Source organism: Typopeltis vanoorti, chromosome 12 (assembly GCF_054136105.1).
Source record: "Typopeltis vanoorti isolate ZY-2024b chromosome 12, IOZ_Tvanoo_1.0, whole genome shotgun sequence".
NCBI classification, from domain to species: domain Eukaryota; kingdom Metazoa; phylum Arthropoda; class Arachnida; order Uropygi; family Thelyphonidae; genus Typopeltis; species Typopeltis vanoorti.
Window position 1 is genome coordinate 80,623,539 of NC_143560.1, and position 20,506 is coordinate 80,644,044.

Genomic DNA, 20,506 nt, shown 5'->3' on the forward strand with positions numbered 1-20,506 from the left:
ATGTGACACCTTTTGACTACTCGTATATGGGTAATATATAACTGATGCATTACTTCAACTTTGGTATCTCTTTAATTATCTATTAATGCTTGTCACTAGGTTTGCTTGCTTCCTGGGGAGCAGAGAAGTTCTACTCGATGATGGGTTTTCGCCTGTTGTTTGGTGGAACCACTGCTGAGTTTCCTGTCCTGGGGTGATTCAGGTTAGGAGTAATGAGTTCAGTAGTGATCCTTTAGGGTTACTTATTGAGATTTAGAGAAATCTTGTAGATCACTCAGTTTTTGGAGAGTATCCTCACGCTCAAACATACCTCAGTAAAGGTTGAAACCAGTCTGGATAGTGGCCCTTCTCACAATGCATTGCATTATACACATCTAAAAGGGTGTGTGTGTGTGCTTTGCATTACGGGATACTAAGATAATTGATGTGAAGTCATTAGTCTTTATATACAAGTAGTCACATCATGAAGATACTTCACATGTAAACATTTGTTTGCTTACACTTGGATAAAGGATTAAAGATGCCAAAAATATAATTTCTTAGCATCTTTAATTTATAATATAACCAAGTGAAAAAACTTTCATGTGATATCTTGTCAAATGTCTCTGCAAGATCGTTGTGTGTCATTGTGTGGTCATTTATCCAACTCAGTCAATCATTCTTATCCACCCATTCCTGAATTCTGTCATTAGCCAACTTCTCTAATACAACTCACCTCCAAAAAGCTGCTTGACTCTGACAACTCCTGTACACTTATCTTTTAAATATATAATCTTTGCACTGCTTGAAACCAAGTAGTAATCACTCCTATTTTGAATTCCTCTCTTGTGTTCTGAACTACCATAAAAACAACAGTACAGTCAGACACTCCTCTTACCTCCTGCATCCCCTCATGCAAACCTTCACAATCCTGCTCAGAAACAAGCCTGGTTGATTGCAAGCATAATAATGCTTAAGAGCAGTGCAAAAGGCAATGAAAACCATCTAAGACTTTCATAAACATTCATCCACATATCCACTCTGTTGGTAGTAAAGCAGAGACAATATTCACTTAGCCACCAAAACAAACTTTGGAGAAATTTAAGATCAAGTCATATCCTCAATGAACAAATTCACATTGTATTCTCAATTTATTAATTAAGATTCATATTTGAATTTTATTCATATTTAAATTACCTTCCCGATAGCATCTGTGTAACCAGTATTAGTTAATGAATACACTGCTATTGATAACACTATTTATGCTCTGCCTGTTATTATGTAAATAAAAAAGGAATTGTGGAAACAAGGACTACTTTTTTAAAACAAAAAATGGCTGTTTGAATATCAAAATTCAATGAATAAATAAAAAATGAAAAGAATGATATTAATGTCAAATGTTTTAAAGAAAAAATGCATATACAGCAAAAAAAGTTTATTATTGTTATGAACAGAATAAATCTGAGATGTGCATTTTTTTTAATTATTATTACAAAGTTCAGAAGTTTCAGTAATATAATTTTAAGGTCAATTTTAAGTTTATTTATTTTTTTAAATTAAGTTCTTAAAATTTAAAAACTAGTTTTAGAATTAACGATTCCAAGTCCCATTTGTATTTGAAAAATATTTCTTGAGATAAAAGGTTTGAGCCTTTGTTTCTAGACCTGCAAGTTCTTGAACTGTAGGAGCCATTTGGGCAGTGTGAGTTTCATAATTACTCCCTAATTTAAAAAAAAAAAAAATATATATATATATATATAATTAGATATTCAAAATAAATTGTTTTTATTACACAGAATATCAAAAGTTTTTAACAATTTGAATAACTTTGATTGCACATGATCCGTTAAAATGCAGTTTAAATGGTCTGCTTAATGGCATACAACTAAGGATAAAACATTAAATATAAATTAATGTAAACTGGGGTTTTATATTTTAATGAAAGCCTTTTTCTCTTTTACTACAAGGTGATCAAAATTAAAGTATCCATGTTTATGGCCTAGTGGAGCACCACTCAGTTATCTAAATGCTGTGAACTTGCAGCAATAATGCACCCAGGGGATGCTACATGGTGTACCAAATGCAAATGTAGTAATTTTTTTTTTTTTTTTTGTACGATGGAGAAAAGTGATATAAGCATTAGTAACACATTTTTATTCATTTCCATCATGCATTCACAGGCTGTACTGTTCAGTGTGCTGCCCTTCCGGGTGTGCCATAAACTACAAGCGTTGATGGTGTGTTCAAAGGTAGAATGCAGCTGATTGGGACTGATGTTGCGCACATGTTGCATTATGCTGTCTTTCAGCACAGGTAAGTTATCAGGATGATCTTGATAAACCTTGTTTTTGAGAAATCCCCAGAGCCAAAAGTCATGGGGGGGGGGGATCACACCAGGTGAACGAGGTAGTCATGCAGTGTTTCCCACTGCATGACTACCCTGAAGCCAGAGTGATCAGCCATGATCACTCTGGCTTCTGTGAAATGTTCTCGAAGAATCTCCTGTATGGATCGTACGATGGAAGGCCCCATCCTGCATGAAAATGGCTGAATCATGCACAAGCACTGTTGTAGCTGTGGCACAACAAAATAGTTTTATCACATTGCAATACTGCTCAGTAGTAATTGAGCAAGTCACAGGACCAGACTGGTGAATATCCTCAAATAAGAGGAATGGTCCAATGATAAAGCTGTGAACTTGCACTAGACAGACAGTGAATGTAAAGGAATTTGTTGGATTGCATGTAGGTTTCGGCATAGTCTATACCTGGCAATTGTGGGTATTCACAGCTCTGCTCAGGTGAAAGTGAATCTCATCTCCACACAAATCATTCACAGCTAAGCAGTGTCCAACACCTGAGCAAGAAATGTCAGTCGACTTTCAAAGTTCTGAGGGCACAACTCCTGTATTAGCCTTGAATGAGTAGAAATGAGGAATCGTCCGTAGAATTTTCCAGACAGTTGTGTAAGGCACATCCATGTGTCTTGATACAGCACGTGGACTGCAGGAACCAACATTGTTGTTATATTCAGCAACACTGTTATTCATGGCCTGCTCCACAATGGCAGTAGCAACTTCATTCAATTGCTGTGAACTGATTGTTTGCAACCTCTGCCAGGTCTAACTCTCAAATGTTCAATTTCTTCAAAATGACTAATTGATCACAGAGAACATGAAGATAGTAGACCCTGTCGATATTTGTTCAGGTGAAGAAATTCATGAAGTGCAGCAACAGTACTGCAATTGTTTAGGTAGTGCAGCTTCACGAATAAAGCAAAATCCCGTGTCCATCTTTTTAAACCCTGCTAGCAACTGGCAAGTTGCCTGATATGCAAATTCCATGATGCATTTGATGTTTACAATGTCTGCAATGGTGAATTTTTTTAACTACCCCCCCCCCCTTGGATATTGCTTCTGCATGATGCACACTCCTGCAAAGTTTCACAGCATTTAGATCACTGGATGGCACTCCACAAGGCCTTAAACAGGAATACTTTAATTTTGATCACCCTGTATATTATACAAAATTGTTTTTATGAATACTCTGACATATTTTATCATGGAAACTGGCTTTCCAAAATTAAGAATTTTTTTTCGTCATATCAAAGTAGTTGGTTGTTAGACACATGTATTTAGAAACTAGAGAACTATGTTAAGCATTATTTCAATAAATTAGTGGAATTAAAATGCTAACTACAAAATGCTCATAGTTATCAGTAATAATCTTACCTGCTGAAAGATACTGGCTAAAATTTACGTAGGGATGCTTTCCATGCAGATACATGGGAGATGATCCTCACAAAAACAGACACGGAAGATTGTACTTGATAATTCATTCATGAAAATTAAGTTTTTTTTGGGGGGGGGGGAAATTGCTATGTTACACAGCCAACAAGGAATATAGAGAACCAAGGACTTTGGTCTCAACATCCAATTCTCACTTTTCTGTTGTGCATTTCTCTTAGCAGGTATTTATCTAGATACTGAATGAATGGAGATAGACTGATTTGGGATTTAGCCAACCAAACAGCATACCAAATGGGGAGTTAAGCAGTTAAATAAGGTGTTCACTATTTACATCAAATAACAAGAGCAAATTGCAAAAAGTCAGCAAACAGAACAAACTCAAAACTGAGGATAGGCACCATCAATATAAGAGGCATTAAGAAAAGAAATGGCACTTCCAGGTTATTATATTCACTATTTCAAATAGCAAGCAAATTTCAAATGGGGGGGGGGTACTTACAGGACCCAAATATTTATAAGAACTTTAACATTTGTGAAATTTTTTAAACAATTTCTATTTTATTGTAATATAATAACATATAATAGTACACTAATTTTGGCTCATTTGTTCATTTTGCAAAACATTTTCACTCCCCATCTCAACTGATTTTCTTTTCTTTTTTTAATCAATGAACATGCTTTGCTAAGCTTATGTTTCAGCATATCTGTAACAAATAATCCTGTTGAACAGAAAAAGTTCATTTTTTTTTTCTTTTTTTTAAATTCTATGCCTTATAGAATTCATCCATCTCTATCTTAGAAAATCCTTCAATAGAAAGGTGTCAATTGTTCCAGTGAAGTAGTAACTTTTTTTGCTGTTCATCCTATCTGTTAAATATTCTCCCAGTCTTGTACTATATAACTGATACTAAAAAAATTCCATATAATTAATAATCACAAGTATGTACCACTCTACATGTTCACATTACTAAGTTGTTTTTACTATTTTCAAAATGCATTTTGATATTCTCTTCTCCTTACCCATGTCTCTTCTTTTCTGACCATAAGAAACTTTTCCATCAAATTCATCTGCAGGAATTTTCAAATCAGTCTCAACCTGTTGTATAGTACATGTTAAGTGTTCTTCTATGTCAGATAAATACTGCAACAAAAATAAAATGAAAGCATTATTAACACTGCATAAATATATGAATGTTACACAAGGTATATCAGACTAATTATGAAAATAATCAGAAAAAACTTAATGAAACAGGAGTTTGACAAAATAATTGGAACACTTGCTATACATACATATTTCTTTATTGATATGATATTGGACCACCTTGTGCCTTCGCTACAGCCTGAATTCTTCCTGGAATGGACTCAAATAAGTTTTGAATAGTTTTTGGTGGAATTTTGTACCATTTTTTTGTTAAACATATTCAAGTTGTTTTAAAGACATTGGAAGTGGGAATTTATTTCTTATTCCAATCTCCAAAACTGACCAGAGTAGTTCAATAAAGTTTAAATCTGGAGATTGTACTGACCAGGGAAGATGCTGAAGTTCACCTTCATGCTCTTCAAACCATGACTACACACTCCAAGCTGAGTGAATGGAGAGCATTGTCATCTTGGAATAGCATATTGTTGTTTGGGAATAACACTTGGATCATGGGATGCACTTGATTACCAAAAATGTCCAAATAATCACTTGCAGGAATTCTGCCATGAAGAATAATAATGGGAACAAAAGAATATCACAATATTGCTGTCCAGACTATCAACAGAACTGCTCCCATGCTTTACTGTTGGAACCATTCTTTCCAGATTGTATGCTTCCTTGGGCGTTCTCCAAATGTAAACTCATCCTGATGTAGGAAACAGTGTAAAGTCACTTCATCTGACCATATTGCCTGTTTCCAGTTTTCTAATGTCCAGGTTTGATGTTCGATGATGACACCACCATTTATGCATCTGAGCATTCTTTTCAGTAATCAGAGGTTTAGCAATTGCAGCTCTACTATGAATATAGGATTTGCGAAGCTCACATCTGACAGTTCTTGTGGAAACAGGATCTGCAAGATGAATATTCAGTTCTGCTGTTACCCATGCTGCAGAAGTCATGTGATTTTTCGAAATAATCCTTTTCGATGTCCAAATCTCTGTAATTTTGGATTTTTGCTCACTCTTTGATGATGATCTGTGTATGCCGACATAACCTTAGCTTCATTGGTACACGTTTAGCTTCAGCTAAACATGCACAAGTTCCCATTTTCCTATTTTTAACATGAATTATCATTCAACAGAATCACTAATGCACTTGCATAAGAACTACAGAGTACAGTCATACCCCGAAGTTATGCAGTAGGTGGGACCAACAAAAATCGCATAAGTCGAATTCGCATAACTCGGGGTATAATTTTGCATGTAATTTATATATACAAACATACAAAATATTAGTTAATTGGGACAAAGTTTACAAAAACACCTATATATTTTTAAGAAATATAATCACAATTGTAGTTTGTCGTACATAAAAAAAAAGAAAGTTATTTCGATGTCAATGGTTTCATAAAATCCAATAGATTCGTCTGATGGCATAATGTCTTTTTCTTGTCACGCAAAATTTCTTCATAGCAAGCTAATGATTTTTTTTATTTCTTACCTTGTGGCTACAATTCGTTCCTCGTTAGAATCTATGTCCTCCAAAATCTGTAAACCTTTCTTTTATGATTGTTCTCACTGTGGATTCCTGTAGATTGAACTTCTTTACTAGCTCACAAATTTTCATTCTGCCTTCAAAATCCTTAATAATGTTGAGTTTTGTTTCCAAAGTCAGTGTTTTCCTTTTCTTGCTAGCCGTAGAAGAACCGGACTTGCTTCCTTTGGACGACATTATTATTTTTTATGTGATAAAATTTTTATCAAGAACATAACATTAAACAATCGCAAGGTTTGTAGACTATAAAAATCGTGTATGAATGGAGACCGAAACACGTCAGTGCTCGTTCATAGCATGTGCGCGACACTGGCGAATGCGGCCAGCGCCAGAAAGATACGACTAGTGGTGAGGCGTGAAGCAGGACGGGAATATGTACATATAAGAAACCGCGTAACTCCGGATTTGCATAAGTCGGGGTATGATTGTATATAAAAAAACAAGAGCATTCAGTACTGCTACCACAATGTAGATGATACAAACAAGTTCTATTCCTAAATATTTTGTCCAACCCCTGTTCTTCTATGTCAACTAAATACTGAAACAAAAATAAAACGAAAGCGTCACCATGACATTGTATAAATACCACACTATGTATATTAGACTAATTATGGAAAAAACATAATGAAATAAAATAAGTAGAGAATAACTTTTTTATAATTAGCAGTTGATCCTTTCTATTATAAAAGAACTTGTGTAAATCATTAATTAAAATATACATCTTGCTTTGTGTGCCTACACTACTGTTATTCTGAACCTTTTCCAAATTAAAGTTTTGCTATTTGAGTATCACATTTTGAAAACTAATAATGTCCAAGAGTAGTACTGTGAACTGTTTGCTACATAGTATGAATTTGTAGCATCAAAGGCATATCACTTATTATCTTGTATGCACAGTTTCTACGCTTCCTGAACTAAGAAAGTTTGAGATGATTTTATAACATGTGGATTACAACATGCACTCAGCCGTGCAACTTGGATCTTCTTTTTTTCAAATCATAAAATATGGTCTTACTTTCTCGTGAATCATTTCTGCTGACATGTCTTTTTTTTTTTTTTTTTTTCAGTAGCCATAACTTAGCTTAACCAATTTTATAGAGCTTTGTGCATTTTTTTTTTACAATTTCTTGCTAATCATCTTTCATAGCTGCTTGTGATACAAATTTATGTGCACTTTGATGTAGCTCTTTTTCACTTTGGTGTTGTCTGCATGATATATTGTATTATAATCTTGTTATAATGCATGAGACCCCACAAAACAACTGAAGATTTGTTCTTTCTCTCTGACTAACTGGAAACAAATTTTTAATACATAAATATGCAAAACAGTGGGTCAAGATTTGGTGGTCATGAAAAAAAAAATACAGCGAGTGCAATCTTCTAGGATCAATGTTTCACTCATATTGCTTTTTTTTTTTTTTTTTTTTTTTTTTGTTATAGTATGCAATGGCATGGTGTACCAGTAATTTTATTACACAATAATGTGTGATATACAGAAAAATATTGAATATTAAAAATTTCTAAATTTTTAATATTCAATAATTTTTACACATTTACCTAGTATACAAATAAGCTTAGCTATTTAATTAAATTTATATTTTTCACAAAGTGATGTCAAGATATTTGCTATATAAAATTTGTTCAATAAATTTCTGTTGTGCTGTTCTTATTCCAAAATATCACTTACATTTTTTGTTTTGTTTTGTTTTTCATATCCTTTTAAATTTTCTCCTGCTAACAAATAATGAGTATCAGTACCTACTTTTGTTTTTTTATTTTTTTAATGCTTTCCAAAATTAGGATAATGTGGATTTCAGTAGTTAAATAGTATCCACATGACTGGATGAGGGGGGGGGGATCAAAAAGATATGCTACATGTGTGCATGAGACTTGCTGTATAATGGGTTAACCTAGCACCTCACTAAAGAAAAACTGTGGATTTTAATTCCTTTACAGGCACAAATACTTACAAAAGTTCTACCATTTGATTTAGAGAGAGATTATATGAAATAAAAGAAAGTAAATAAATGCAGGATGAATTATGGTGAAATGGATTTGGTGTTAAGTATTTAAAAAATGTTGTTCAGTAATGATGTTATGTCGTCCATCTTGCTAATTGATCCATTTATGTTGGTTAGTTGGATCTATTCTTATTTCTTTAAATTCCGTTTTTATTTTGTTAGATGCTGATTGATACTGATCCGAATATAAGGAAATTTATATTATCCTGCACCACCCTATATTCAGATTAGTCTATATAATACAGAGGAATCAATCTCAACTAACTTTTGCAATCTCACTTTAAACAGGCAAATTAATATTATCATTTAAGGCTTCTGCAAGGTTCAAAATAATTTTATGAGCGGTGCAATGAAGAAAAACCAGGCAAACAACAAATTGAATTCAATAAAATAAACATTTAATACAGGGTTATAGAACATGTACATTTAAGCATAATTTTATAAGCAAGATAATCTAATTGAACAATATTCAAAACATCTCTGAGACACTAGTAGCCACTCAGTTTAGTTTAAAGATTGAAGTTAAATTTACAGATCTTATCCTTCAACGCTTAAATACTATTATCACAACTTGTCTCTATTCAATGAGATAATTCAATTCTTTTATACATAAACTTAGTTCAAATACTCATAACAAACATTAAACATTAGGCATCAAACATTCGGCTGTCAATTCTATATTCTTCTGAATAATTTTAAATGGTTCCCACAGTTCAATGTTTCAGAATTTTACAGTAATTATTCTTAAGGTAGAATTCTCTAATTCTCTCTTAGTCAACAAACACTTAATTTAATTATGAGGCAGTTATTATTTCAAGGGGGAAACACTTTAAAGCTCCTTACTTCGGCTATTTTTAGTAGAACGCCACAGTTAATGTTAAGATATATTAGGCGGAGCTAACGCTTATTTCTTCACGCTGAAATATAAAAAAAGACTGCTCTTACCGGGTTACCTTTTACACATTGGATTCACTATAGGCACACTTAAAACTGTAGTTAAATATTACTTTGAAGTAACACTATTCAAAAAATTATTTCTTCACGTTGAAATATAAAAAAAGACTGCTCTTACCGGGTTACATTTTACACATTGGATTCACTATAGGCACACTTAAAACTGTAGTTAAATATTACTTTGAAGTAACACTATTCAAAAGAAATCTTCACTATAATAACTGAAATATTAAACATAGAGCTTCACAAGTCAATGATGCACTCGTTTTAGGTAATTTACTTATTCCTAATTTTCTTCTGTCCATTAAATTCAGCTTTGCACTATCCTTCCTTAAAACAATTGAAATCGGCCGTAAGTTTAGAATTCCGTTGAAATATTCCAAATTGCCTATTAATTTTCTGGTCCTTTTTTTTTTTAATCAATTTACGGCATTTCCCAAATCCCCTTACCCGTTCTTTACTCCTTACTGTCCTGAACGCTTCTCCTTTTCTCTTCTTTCGTTCTCCAATTAAATGCATTTATTCTTCGCACAAAAATCCGGTTCTAGCCAGTTCAGCTCATATCAACTCCTTCTCCCTTCGAATAACGTAGCTCACGCTATCTAAAACTCCATGCACACGCTATCTAAAATTAACTCTGTTACCTTGACAAAAGCCAATCAAATCTCAATCAGAAAAATTACATAAAGTCAGGCTTACATACAGAAATAAAAGATATATCACAATTTATATAATATACATTTAAATTTACATACATATAGTTTCTTATAATAAATTTTACAGAATAAACTAAATAAAATGAATGACATGTTTATATAGTCTTTTTATTATTATTACATATTCTAAGATTAAATAATTAATTAATAACAAAGAAAACTCTAAGCATTTATATGAATAATATATTACAAGCAAGAGGCTAACAACAAATAATATTTACAAGTCTTGCTTATGACATGGTGGATTATGTTAAATGTGAATGAAGTATTCAAACATATAAAATACCTTCATTCACAACTTAACAATGAATGAATACAAGTTGTTGAGACAACTAATGCATGAGAATTTGAATACACACTTGTGTGTGTGTGTGAGAGAGAGAGAGAGAGAGAAAATAATATGGACAGGATTGACTGAGAATAGTGGGATATGTTTTGGGTTAAATAAAAAATTTCCTACAGCAGCAGTGAGTAAAGACTCAGGTTCCATAATGGAACCAGTTAGGTTTTAAGATTTACTGGTGGTGGTTTGATTATTATGCATGTTCACATCAGAAATAAAAGTGGTAAAATTTTTAGTACTGGTAATTTTATTTTATTTTTTATGTGGTTACCACCCATGAAAGGTTATGACTAAACCTATAGTACATTTGTACCGTGGGTGGGCAAGGATTTTTTTCCCCATTTTTGTCAATTTTATATATTTTTTTGTTTATTTTTATCAGAAACTCATCAGAAATAAAAGTGGTAAAATTTTTAGTACTGGTAATTTTATTTTATTTTTTTTTTATGTGGTTACCACCCATGAAAGGTTATGACTTAAACCTATAGTACATTTGTACCGTGGGTGGGCAAGAATTTTTTTCCCCATTTTTGTCAATTTTATATATTTTTTTGTTTATTTTTATATTACCCAGAAACTCTGCTCTGGAGACCAAACACAGAACTTTTTCAGCCACTTCAGGCTTCCAATAAGCAGGATGGTCTCACACCAGGTGATGAAATTCATCTTCCACCTAAAAACAATCACAAGCATCCATGCCCAAGGCAGGATTGAAACCCACTTTAGTGTACTAGCTCTCCAACCAACAGGTTGGAGAACTAGTACACTAATCACTTGGTCAACCAGGACATGGGGCCAAAAATTGGCGACTGTGAAAACTTGCTAACAGAAGATATCCTTATAGCAAAAAGAAGGTGAGGTTACAATGATCTGGAAGGAGAGGCAGGCTAGAAAGGGTGGTAAAGTATTGTTAATAATATGCAAAGGGATTAAATTCAACAAGCAGAGAATCATGAATAGTGGTAATATGAGAAATATCAACAACAATCAACAACAACAACCATGGGTTCAATGCTTGTATCTGTTTGATGCCATCTTGATAAAATTCATCCACTGCATTCTATTTTGTGCAAGATGACTCAGTTTGTGTATAGAAGTTTCTGCACCATTTGACAATGTCATCGCCTCATTCTCTGTTTGGTCTTCCACTTTTGTTCTTTCCTGCAATCATTCCAAACAGCAATGCTTTTAATTTTCTCTCATTGTTCATTCTACATATATGGCAAAATAGATGTAGTTTCCTTTTGATTATTAAATATATACATGTTTACACAAGAATAATATTTAATTTGTTAAATATTTTGGTCTGAATATTACAGACCATCTTCAGTGGCTACATAGGAATAGTTTTAAAAAAACAAGGTGGAATACGAACAATTGATCATTCATACATAGAACGAGCCGCGTGATGTCATATCGCTAAGTATTAGAAGAGTAAACATTTTAAAGTCATAATTAAAGATAATAATTCCAGAAATTCATTACATGAATTTCTGGAATGTAATGTAATGTAAAATAAATGTAAAATTCATGTAATGATTATTACAGAAATTCATGTAATAATCTTAAACTAATATAGGAAAATTAATATAAATTTTCCTACAAGGGAACTTCCTAAAAAGGAAAACTAATATAGGGAAAAAAACTCATTAGACTAATATAGGAAATTTACATTAAAAAAAAAAAAAAAAATGTGCTATCCTGATTAAACTTTTCCAAATTTTTGATATAGATATACAATCATTACAATTCAAGTTAGGACATTGAAGTAAGGCTGCCACACTTTCTTTAAATAAACATTCAAATTTGTAGGAACATCTATGTAGGAGGAGAGTCTTGGACCAAAGGATGTTGGGCTTGTTTCTAATCCAGATTTCTCAGGTTTGTTGTGCTGAATTGATGCTCTTGAATTCTTTTTTCTATAGAACGTCCAGTTTGCCCAAAGTAGGAAAGATTACAGTTGCAAGGAACTTGATACACACCAGGAAGAGACAAGGTTGAGTATTTATCTTTAGATGAAGGAAAATGGGTGGATAATTTGTTAATAGTGTATAAGTGGCTGTTAAATCATATTTCTTCAGAATTCTTGAAATTGGTTCTGAAATCCCGGCAATGTAAGGAATTGGAACTCGACATATTGAATCTTTGCTGTTACGTGTTGGATTGTAAGAATCGAAAAGATGTTGTGTACTCTTTTCGGAGAAGCCATTTAGTTTCATGTGATGTTTGATAGCTGAAAGTTCTTTCTGTAATAAATGAGAAGTTGAACAATTAGTTTTGGTTCGTCGGATTAAACATTTTATGATTCCTGTTTTTTTGACAAGGATGATGAGCAGATTCTTTGAGAATATAACGACCTGTGAAAGTTGGTTTTCTGTAAACTGTTGTTGTAAGAATACCTGAAGGTGAACGGATGAGAAGGACGTCTAAAAATGATAAATTGTTGTCTTTTTCAATCTCCATGTTAAACTTCATACGAGAATGTAAGGAATTGATACTGCTTAAAAAAAGGAAGGTAAGGAGTCTCTGTTGTGAGGCCATACAGCAAAGATGTAGTTTATATATCTAACCCAAAAGGATGGTTGAGGGAATATAGATGAGAACAGGACTTCTTCTAGATGTTCCAAATAAAAGTTTGCAAGAGCAGGAGAGAATGGACTTCCCATGGCTGTTCCTTCCACTTGGTTGTAAAATTTGTTTTGACATGAGAAATATCCAGAGTGCATTACGAAATCAAATAACTTTATAATATCTTGTGGGAAGATGTCAGCAAGTAATTCTAAAGTCTCCTTGAGAGGTACATTCATATGTAAAGATTCTATATCAAAGCTAACCATAAAATTTGTAGGTTGTAAAGCGATGTTTTTCAATTTATTTAAGAAATCAGAAAGCTACAGTAATTATAGACTCTTCAAACTATAGAAGAAAACTTTCCCTTTTACTTCGAGATCGCTCAACATACCAAGAACGCAATTATGATCCAACCAACAGACAACTGAAGAAATTAAATTCCCTGCTAGATGAGGTTAAAAGTTTGGATATAGACACTATTGAAAGACAAAAAACTCATTTTGCAAGGCCTCCTACGTTTTATGGTCTACCTAAAATACACAAGACAGATACTCCTCTTCGCCCTATAGTGGATTGTATTGATTCTCCTACTTATCGCATAGCCAAATATCTATCTAAATTATTGAACTCACACATTGGAAACTCATGCTCTTTTTTGAAAAACTCTTCTGATTTCTTAAATACGGAGGCTGTTCAATAAGTTATAAGACTATATTTATACAGAAAACAGATTACCTTTAATCGTCATCATTTACATGGTCTTTTTCGAAGTAACTACCGTGAGACGCGATGCATTTGTCCCAACATTGCATCCACTTCTTAAACACATGTGAAAGTCTGTTTTTTGAGAGTTCTTTCAAAACCGCCTCCGCAGCTTTTATACATGTTTTGTTGCTTTCGAAATGGCGGCCTCTTAGTGGTTTCTTGAGCTGAGAAAACAGACAAAAATCGCACGGTGTGAGATCAGGACTGTATGGAGGGTGTGGTAGGATATCTATGTTGTTCTTCTGAAAAACGTCCACTACACCACCAGCAATATGTAACCTTGCATTATCGTGGTGCAATAAGAAGCCATTCTTCAGATGGACACTTCCTTTTGACGTGCTGTACCATTGTCCGTAAAACATCCGCATAGTACGAGCTGTTTACAGTATTCATGGGTTCTACAGCATGTAGAACCCATGCATGTTGGTAAACAATGCCTTCATAGTCAAAAAACATTATGGTCATAACTTTACCAGCCGATTTTACAGTTTTTGCTTTCTTGGGGGTAGGCGAAGACGGATGCTTCCATTCACTGCTTTGTTGTTTCATTGTAGGGTCATAGTGATACAACCAAACTTCATCTGCTGTAATGATGCATTTTAAGAAGTTGTTGCCTTCTTGTTCCAGTCTTTCTTTCCATTCTGTGCACACATCCACTCGATGCTGCATTTGCTCCGGTGTCAAGAGTTTGGGAATCCATCAGGCGCAAATACATTTCAGTCCCAAATGTTCAGCCATGATTGAGTGAACACTTCCCACAGAAATATTCAAGACAACATGCAGCTGGCGTACTGTAATTCTGCAATCCTCCTTGATGATAATCGCTGCTGTGTTGATCATTATCTCTGCAATGGACGTTGAAGGTCTTCCCTCACATTCAAGATCTTCCACATTTTGCCTTCCTTCCTTAAAAGTTTTATGCCAGCGAAAAACACTTGCCCTCGATATTGCTTCATCGTGGAAAGCTTCACGTATCATGTTAAAAGTGTCTGATGCCGATTTTTGCAAAGCACACAAAATTTAATCGCATAACGCTGTTCCAAGGATGCTTCCATTTCGACGACTGGTCGCAGCTCATAGGCGCACCGAAACAAGCTTGCGTTTAGTCACGTGACACTCTGGCACATCAGCCCGTATATGCCATCTATCAACCTCTTTTGTTAATACAGACAGCAACATTTCTTTATTCCACAGAAATTAATATCTTGATGAGTGGTTTCGCGACAGTAAAATTAGTCTTATTACTTATTGAACAGCCCTCGTAAATTGAAAAACATCATTTTACAACCTACAGATCTTATGGTTAGCTTTGATATAGAATCTTTATATATGAATGTACCTCTCAAAGAGACTTGAGAATTACTTGCTGACATCTTCCTACAATATATTATAAAGTTATTTGATTTCGTAATGCACTCTAGATATTTCGTATGTCAAAACAAATTTTACAACTAAGTGGAAGGAACAGCCATGGGAAGTCCACTCTCTCCTGCTCTTGCCAACTTTTATTTGGAACATCTAGAAGAAGTCCTGTTCTCATTTATATTTCCTCAACCATCCTTTTGAGTTAGATATATAGACGACATCTTTGCTGTATGGCCTCACAAGAGAGACTCCTTACTTTCCTTTTTAAGCAGTATCAATTCCTTACATTCTCATATAAAGTTTACCATGGAGATTGAAAAAGACAACAATTTATCATTTTTAGACATCCTTCTCATCCGTTCACCTTCAGGTATTCTTACAACAACAGTTTACAGAAAACCAACTTTCACAGGTCGTTATATTCTCAAAGAATCTGCTCATCATCCTTGTCAAAAAACAGGAGTCATAAAATGTTTAATCCAATGAGCCAAAACTAATTGTTAAACTTCTCATTTATTACAGAAAGAACTTTCGACTATCAAACATCACATGAAACTAAATGGCTTCTCCGAAAAGAGTACACAACATCTTTTCGATTCTTACAATCCAACACATAACAGCAAAGATTCAATATGTCGAGTTCCAATTCCTTACATTGCCGGGATTTCAGAACCAATTTCAAGAATTCTAAAGAAATATGATTTAACAGCCACTTATACTATTAACAAATTATCCACCCATTTTCCTTCATCTAAAGATAAATACTCAACCTTGTCTCTACCTGATGTGTATCAAGTTCCTTGCAACTGTAATCTTTCCTACTTTGGACAAACTGGATGTTCTATAGAAAAAATAATTTAAGAGCATCAATCATAAATTCAACACAACCTGAGAAATCCAGATTAGAAACAAGCCACAACATCCTTTGGTCCAAGACTCTCCTCCTACACAGATGTCACTACAAATTTGAACGTTTATTTAAAGAAAGTGTGGAGGCCTTACTTCAATGTCCTAACTTGAATCGTAATGATTGTATATCTATATCAAAAATTTGGGAAAGTTTAATCAGGATAGCACATTAATTTTTTTTTTTTAATGTAAATTTCCTATATTAGTCTAATGTTATTTAAGATTATTACATGAATTTCTGAATTAATATCTTTAATTATAACTTTAACATGTTTACTCTTCTAATACTTAGCGATATGACATCAGCAGCTCATTCTATGTGTTCTATGTATGAATGATCAATTCTTTGTATTCTACCTTGTTTTTTTAAAACTATTCCTATGTAGCCACTGAAGATGGTCTGTAATATGCAGACTGAAATATTTGGCAAATTAAATATTATTCTTGTGTAAAAGTGTACATATTTAATAATCATTATGTCACAAGTATCGTTGAAGAATAAAAAAATTCCTTTTGATTATTTTCTGTATCAGGTTTTCTTTTGGTTGTATTGATCTGTAGATTTCCTCAATGTTCACTTTCTGGATCCAGCTTATCCTCAAGATCTTTCTATACCACTTCCTCTCGAATGCTAATATTCTCCTTTCAGATTCTCTGAGGAGTACCCAGGCCTCACATCCATAAAGCATGCTGCTGAAAATACAGGTTTCCACAATGCGCAATTTAGTGTGCATCTTTATAGCTTGGCTCTTCCATTGCTTTAAGATAGCTGTTGCTGTGGCTATTCTAATTTTTACCTTTTTTTTTTTTTTTGGGTCCAAGTCATGCATCACATGGCATCCAAGATATGTGAAGTGTTCCACATTTTCCAGTTGAAATCCTTCAATGGTAACTTTGTTCAGTAACTCCTGCTGTCCGAATATCATTGTTTTAGTTTTTTCAAAATTGACATTTAGTCCTATCTTTTTTCCTTCTCTGTATAGTGTTTGCAGTGTCTTTTCCAGCCTTGCTGCATCTTCTTCAATCAGAACGATGTCATCTGCAAAGCAGAGGTAGTTTATTCTTATTTCATTTATTGAAATGCCTCCACCTTCTTCTTTGATCTTATTTAGTGTCCTTCCCAGATGTGTGATGAAAATGGTTGGTGATATTGGGTCCCCCTTGTCTTGTGCCTTGACTAGTGGCAAACCAATCTCCAGTCACACCTGCTATCCTGACTGTTGACTGTTTATATCTTTCAGCAGGTGGAGCAATTTATTGTCCACACCATAGGATTCCAAGACAGCCCATGTTATATTTTGGTCAATATTATCAAATGCTTTTTGGAAGTCCACAAAACAGCAGTATATCTTTTTTTTTTTCTCCGAGCTTTCTCTGCTATTAGTGTTAGTGCGAGTATTTGTTGCACTGTACTTCGATCTTTTCGAAATCCGGCTTGCTCCTCAGAAAGATGTACCTCCATATGACCCTTCAGGCGTTCTGTAAGTATTTTCATTAACAATTTGCAGATGACTCATTAGTGCAATAGTTCTGTAATTGGTGCATTCTAAAGCATGCCTTTCTTATGAAAAACAACCAAGATCAATTTTTTCCACTCTTCAGGGGCATATCCTGATCTTCATATTTCATTGCATGGCTTATGCATTTCTTTTACAACCAATTCTCCCCCCATATTTTAGCATCTCACCTATTACGTTGTCATTTCCAGGACTCTTGTTGTTCTTGAGATGTTTTATAGCCTTATTCGCCTCCTCTTCCAAGATGTAATTTTCATGAAGATATAGACTGGAGAGATGATAAAGCATGCAAGGTGTAGCATGTAACAGAAGGGATTCAAGGAGCAAGAATACTTGATCTAGCAATGGTATCTGAGAATGTGAATGTGTGTATATATATACATTTATCTATATAAATAAATAAATGAGATATATGTTTTGCCTCCAGTTGGGGTAGCAAACTCCAAAGTGAAAATCATGTAAAAGTTTTAAATAAAAAATGATGTATGTGAAACTAAAGAAGGTGGATTATAACAATTTGAGAAGACAGCTTGAAGCAGTGCATGGGAAGTAATTAAAATGTCTGAAGGAAACTATAGCTAGCTGCATTTCTAGAATCAAGGAGTTAAAGGAATGAATAAGATTTTGAAGCAAGAGTCACATAAAAAGAAAATGTTATGGATCCTACCAATAAAGATAGAAAGGTGATGACAAGGCTCAGAAAAAGTATTGAAAGCAGGCTAGATAAGTGACAGCTACTGTAAAGACAAAGGGAAATCAACAGAATTTCATCTGTATGCAGCAAGTTAAAGAAAAAAAAGACCATGGAAGAATAAACTTAGAGAATGCTAAAGGTAGGAAAGCGTCAGATGCTTTAAAAGTGGAGTTATTAAGCAATAACTTTGGTAAGATATACATCCCAGAAAGACTAATTAGATATCTGGTGCCAAGGAAGAACTATAAGAACTGCATAAAGGAACAGAGGAGGTATTAGAGATACTGCAAAAGTTGATACAGTGGTACTGTAAGGGATATTAGCAAAGGTGCTGAAGGCATGTGAAAGAGAACTAGCAGTGTCTCTGAGTGGTTATCTGAATGAGACTCAACATAAGCATGTTTCTTAACAAACAGAAGGAAACCAAGATAATTCTATTATATAAGGGTGTAGCTAATACAGAAGTAATTACTGACAATGCTCTGGAGTGCTGTTCAAGAGGCTAAATTAGTCACTTACATCCAGAGGCAGATAGGTAGCATTTTAATCCTCTATGGAGGACAGCATGCCTTTGTTAAAGTTACATCATGCTTTAGTAATTTGTTCATGTTTTATAAGAGAGGCTGCAGAGTTGGATATGAGGACTTAATTTTGGGTTTTGCAAAGGCATCTGATGGGATTCCACACTGCAGATTGTTATACAAACTGAAAGGGATGCATATGCAAAATAGATTATAACATGGATCACAGAGCAGCTGATTGACAGACAGAGTAACATATGTTTAACTTATATATTAATGGTACTGGGATTAGACTGTATAATGATATACATTATTTGCTGATAAAGCAAAGATAGGAAGGGTGATAAGAGCCATTTGTGATACAAAATCCTTACAAACTGATCTGATCAAATTATTTTATAGATAGATGGCAGAGAATATCCATTCAGTTTTGCTAGATGCAAGGTTATACATTCTGGCACTGCAGACATTACAGGCAAAGTATTAAATGAATGAAAATTTGCTATTAGTAGTGAATGAAGCTAGAGATATGGTAACTGCTAAGATGGTTAAGTCACAACAATGATACAATGTTAAAAAAAACATCAAACTTGCAAGAATGAGGAATTTATTGTTTCACTGTACTAGGCTTTGATAAAACCATATCTTGACTACTGTGCTCAGATAAAATTTATGACCGCTTACAGTCAAGGAGGAGACAACTGAAAAGATCCATCAAGGGTAATGAAGATATTTTCTTTTTTCTATGGAATTATGTATATGAGGACAGAAAGTAGGATTACAGTTTTCAAAGTATGAGTAACAGACAGAAGAGAGAAAACATGATAGAAATGTAATTTGGTCAGGGGAAGAACTCTAGATCATCCATGGAAACTAAGTAAGGGTGTGGTTAGGAAGCATGCAAGGTCCAAGTTTTTCTCATGTCAGTGGGTATAGAATGGGCTAACAAGAGGCTGTGAGTGCATCTTCAGTGAATGCTTTTAAAGAAAGATATGACAGGTATTTAGGTACTGTGTGACCCAGAGCCTGTTTAATAAATATATTTATTCACTGTATGCATATTCTAATGTTAAGGACCTGATCCGGATTCTTGCTGAAGAACACCACAATAAAGATATAAGAACAAAAATACCCTTCATTTCAATAAATAACATTTCTCGCCAAAGAATAACCAAAAACTTATTTATTATTACTTTACAAAAAAAATTATTTCTGAAAATTTTTTATTTTTTCTAAATATATGGGTAGATACTTATCAACATATCTTAAACTATATAAGCAAAGTGGATATTAGATCCAGCATTATTTCAAAGCTGAATGTAGAAACTATGAAAGTTTCGTAAGCCAAGTTGACCATAGAGCTTATGAGAATACACTCCCAGGCATTCATGAGTTGCCTTAGTGCAGACTACTTAAAAGACATATGCGCCACCTAAGTATCTATATATTCACCTTTTATTAGTCCATTTTGATAAGGTTTCACTGGCCTGACAGCTGTTTCAAACTGGTTGGTTTCTTTGGAGTCCAGGCAGAAACTTAAGATAGCAAAAACTCTTGTTCAGTACTATGGAACTTAAAATGTCAGGGAAATTTATTCTTCATAAGCAAACTCTCAATTGGTGTGTAAAAGTAATTACTAAAATAAAGAGCCAAAAGGCTTCAAGTAATTATTAAAATAAAGAGCCAAAAGGCTTCATTCAGTGTA

The 20,506-nt window shown here is 33.8% G+C and overlaps 1 protein-coding gene across 1 annotated transcript in view; it reads right to left on the reverse strand.

Moving 5' to 3' along the window:
• Window positions 1–1,399: 1,399 nt before the first annotated feature.
• Window positions 1,400–20,506, reverse strand: part of Ddx1 (ATP-dependent RNA helicase Ddx1) — a 336,696-nt gene continuing 317,589 nt past the window's right edge. Inside the window, exons 30-31 of the mRNA XM_090401751.1 lie at window positions 4,748–4,868; window positions 1,400–1,700 (exon numbers count right to left, since the gene is read on the reverse strand). Of these exons, the coding sequence (XP_090257877.1) occupies window positions 1,570–1,700; window positions 4,748–4,868 (252 nt within the window). The 3' untranslated portion in view covers window positions 1,400–1,569. The remainder of the gene's footprint in view (window positions 1,701–4,747; window positions 4,869–20,506) is intronic.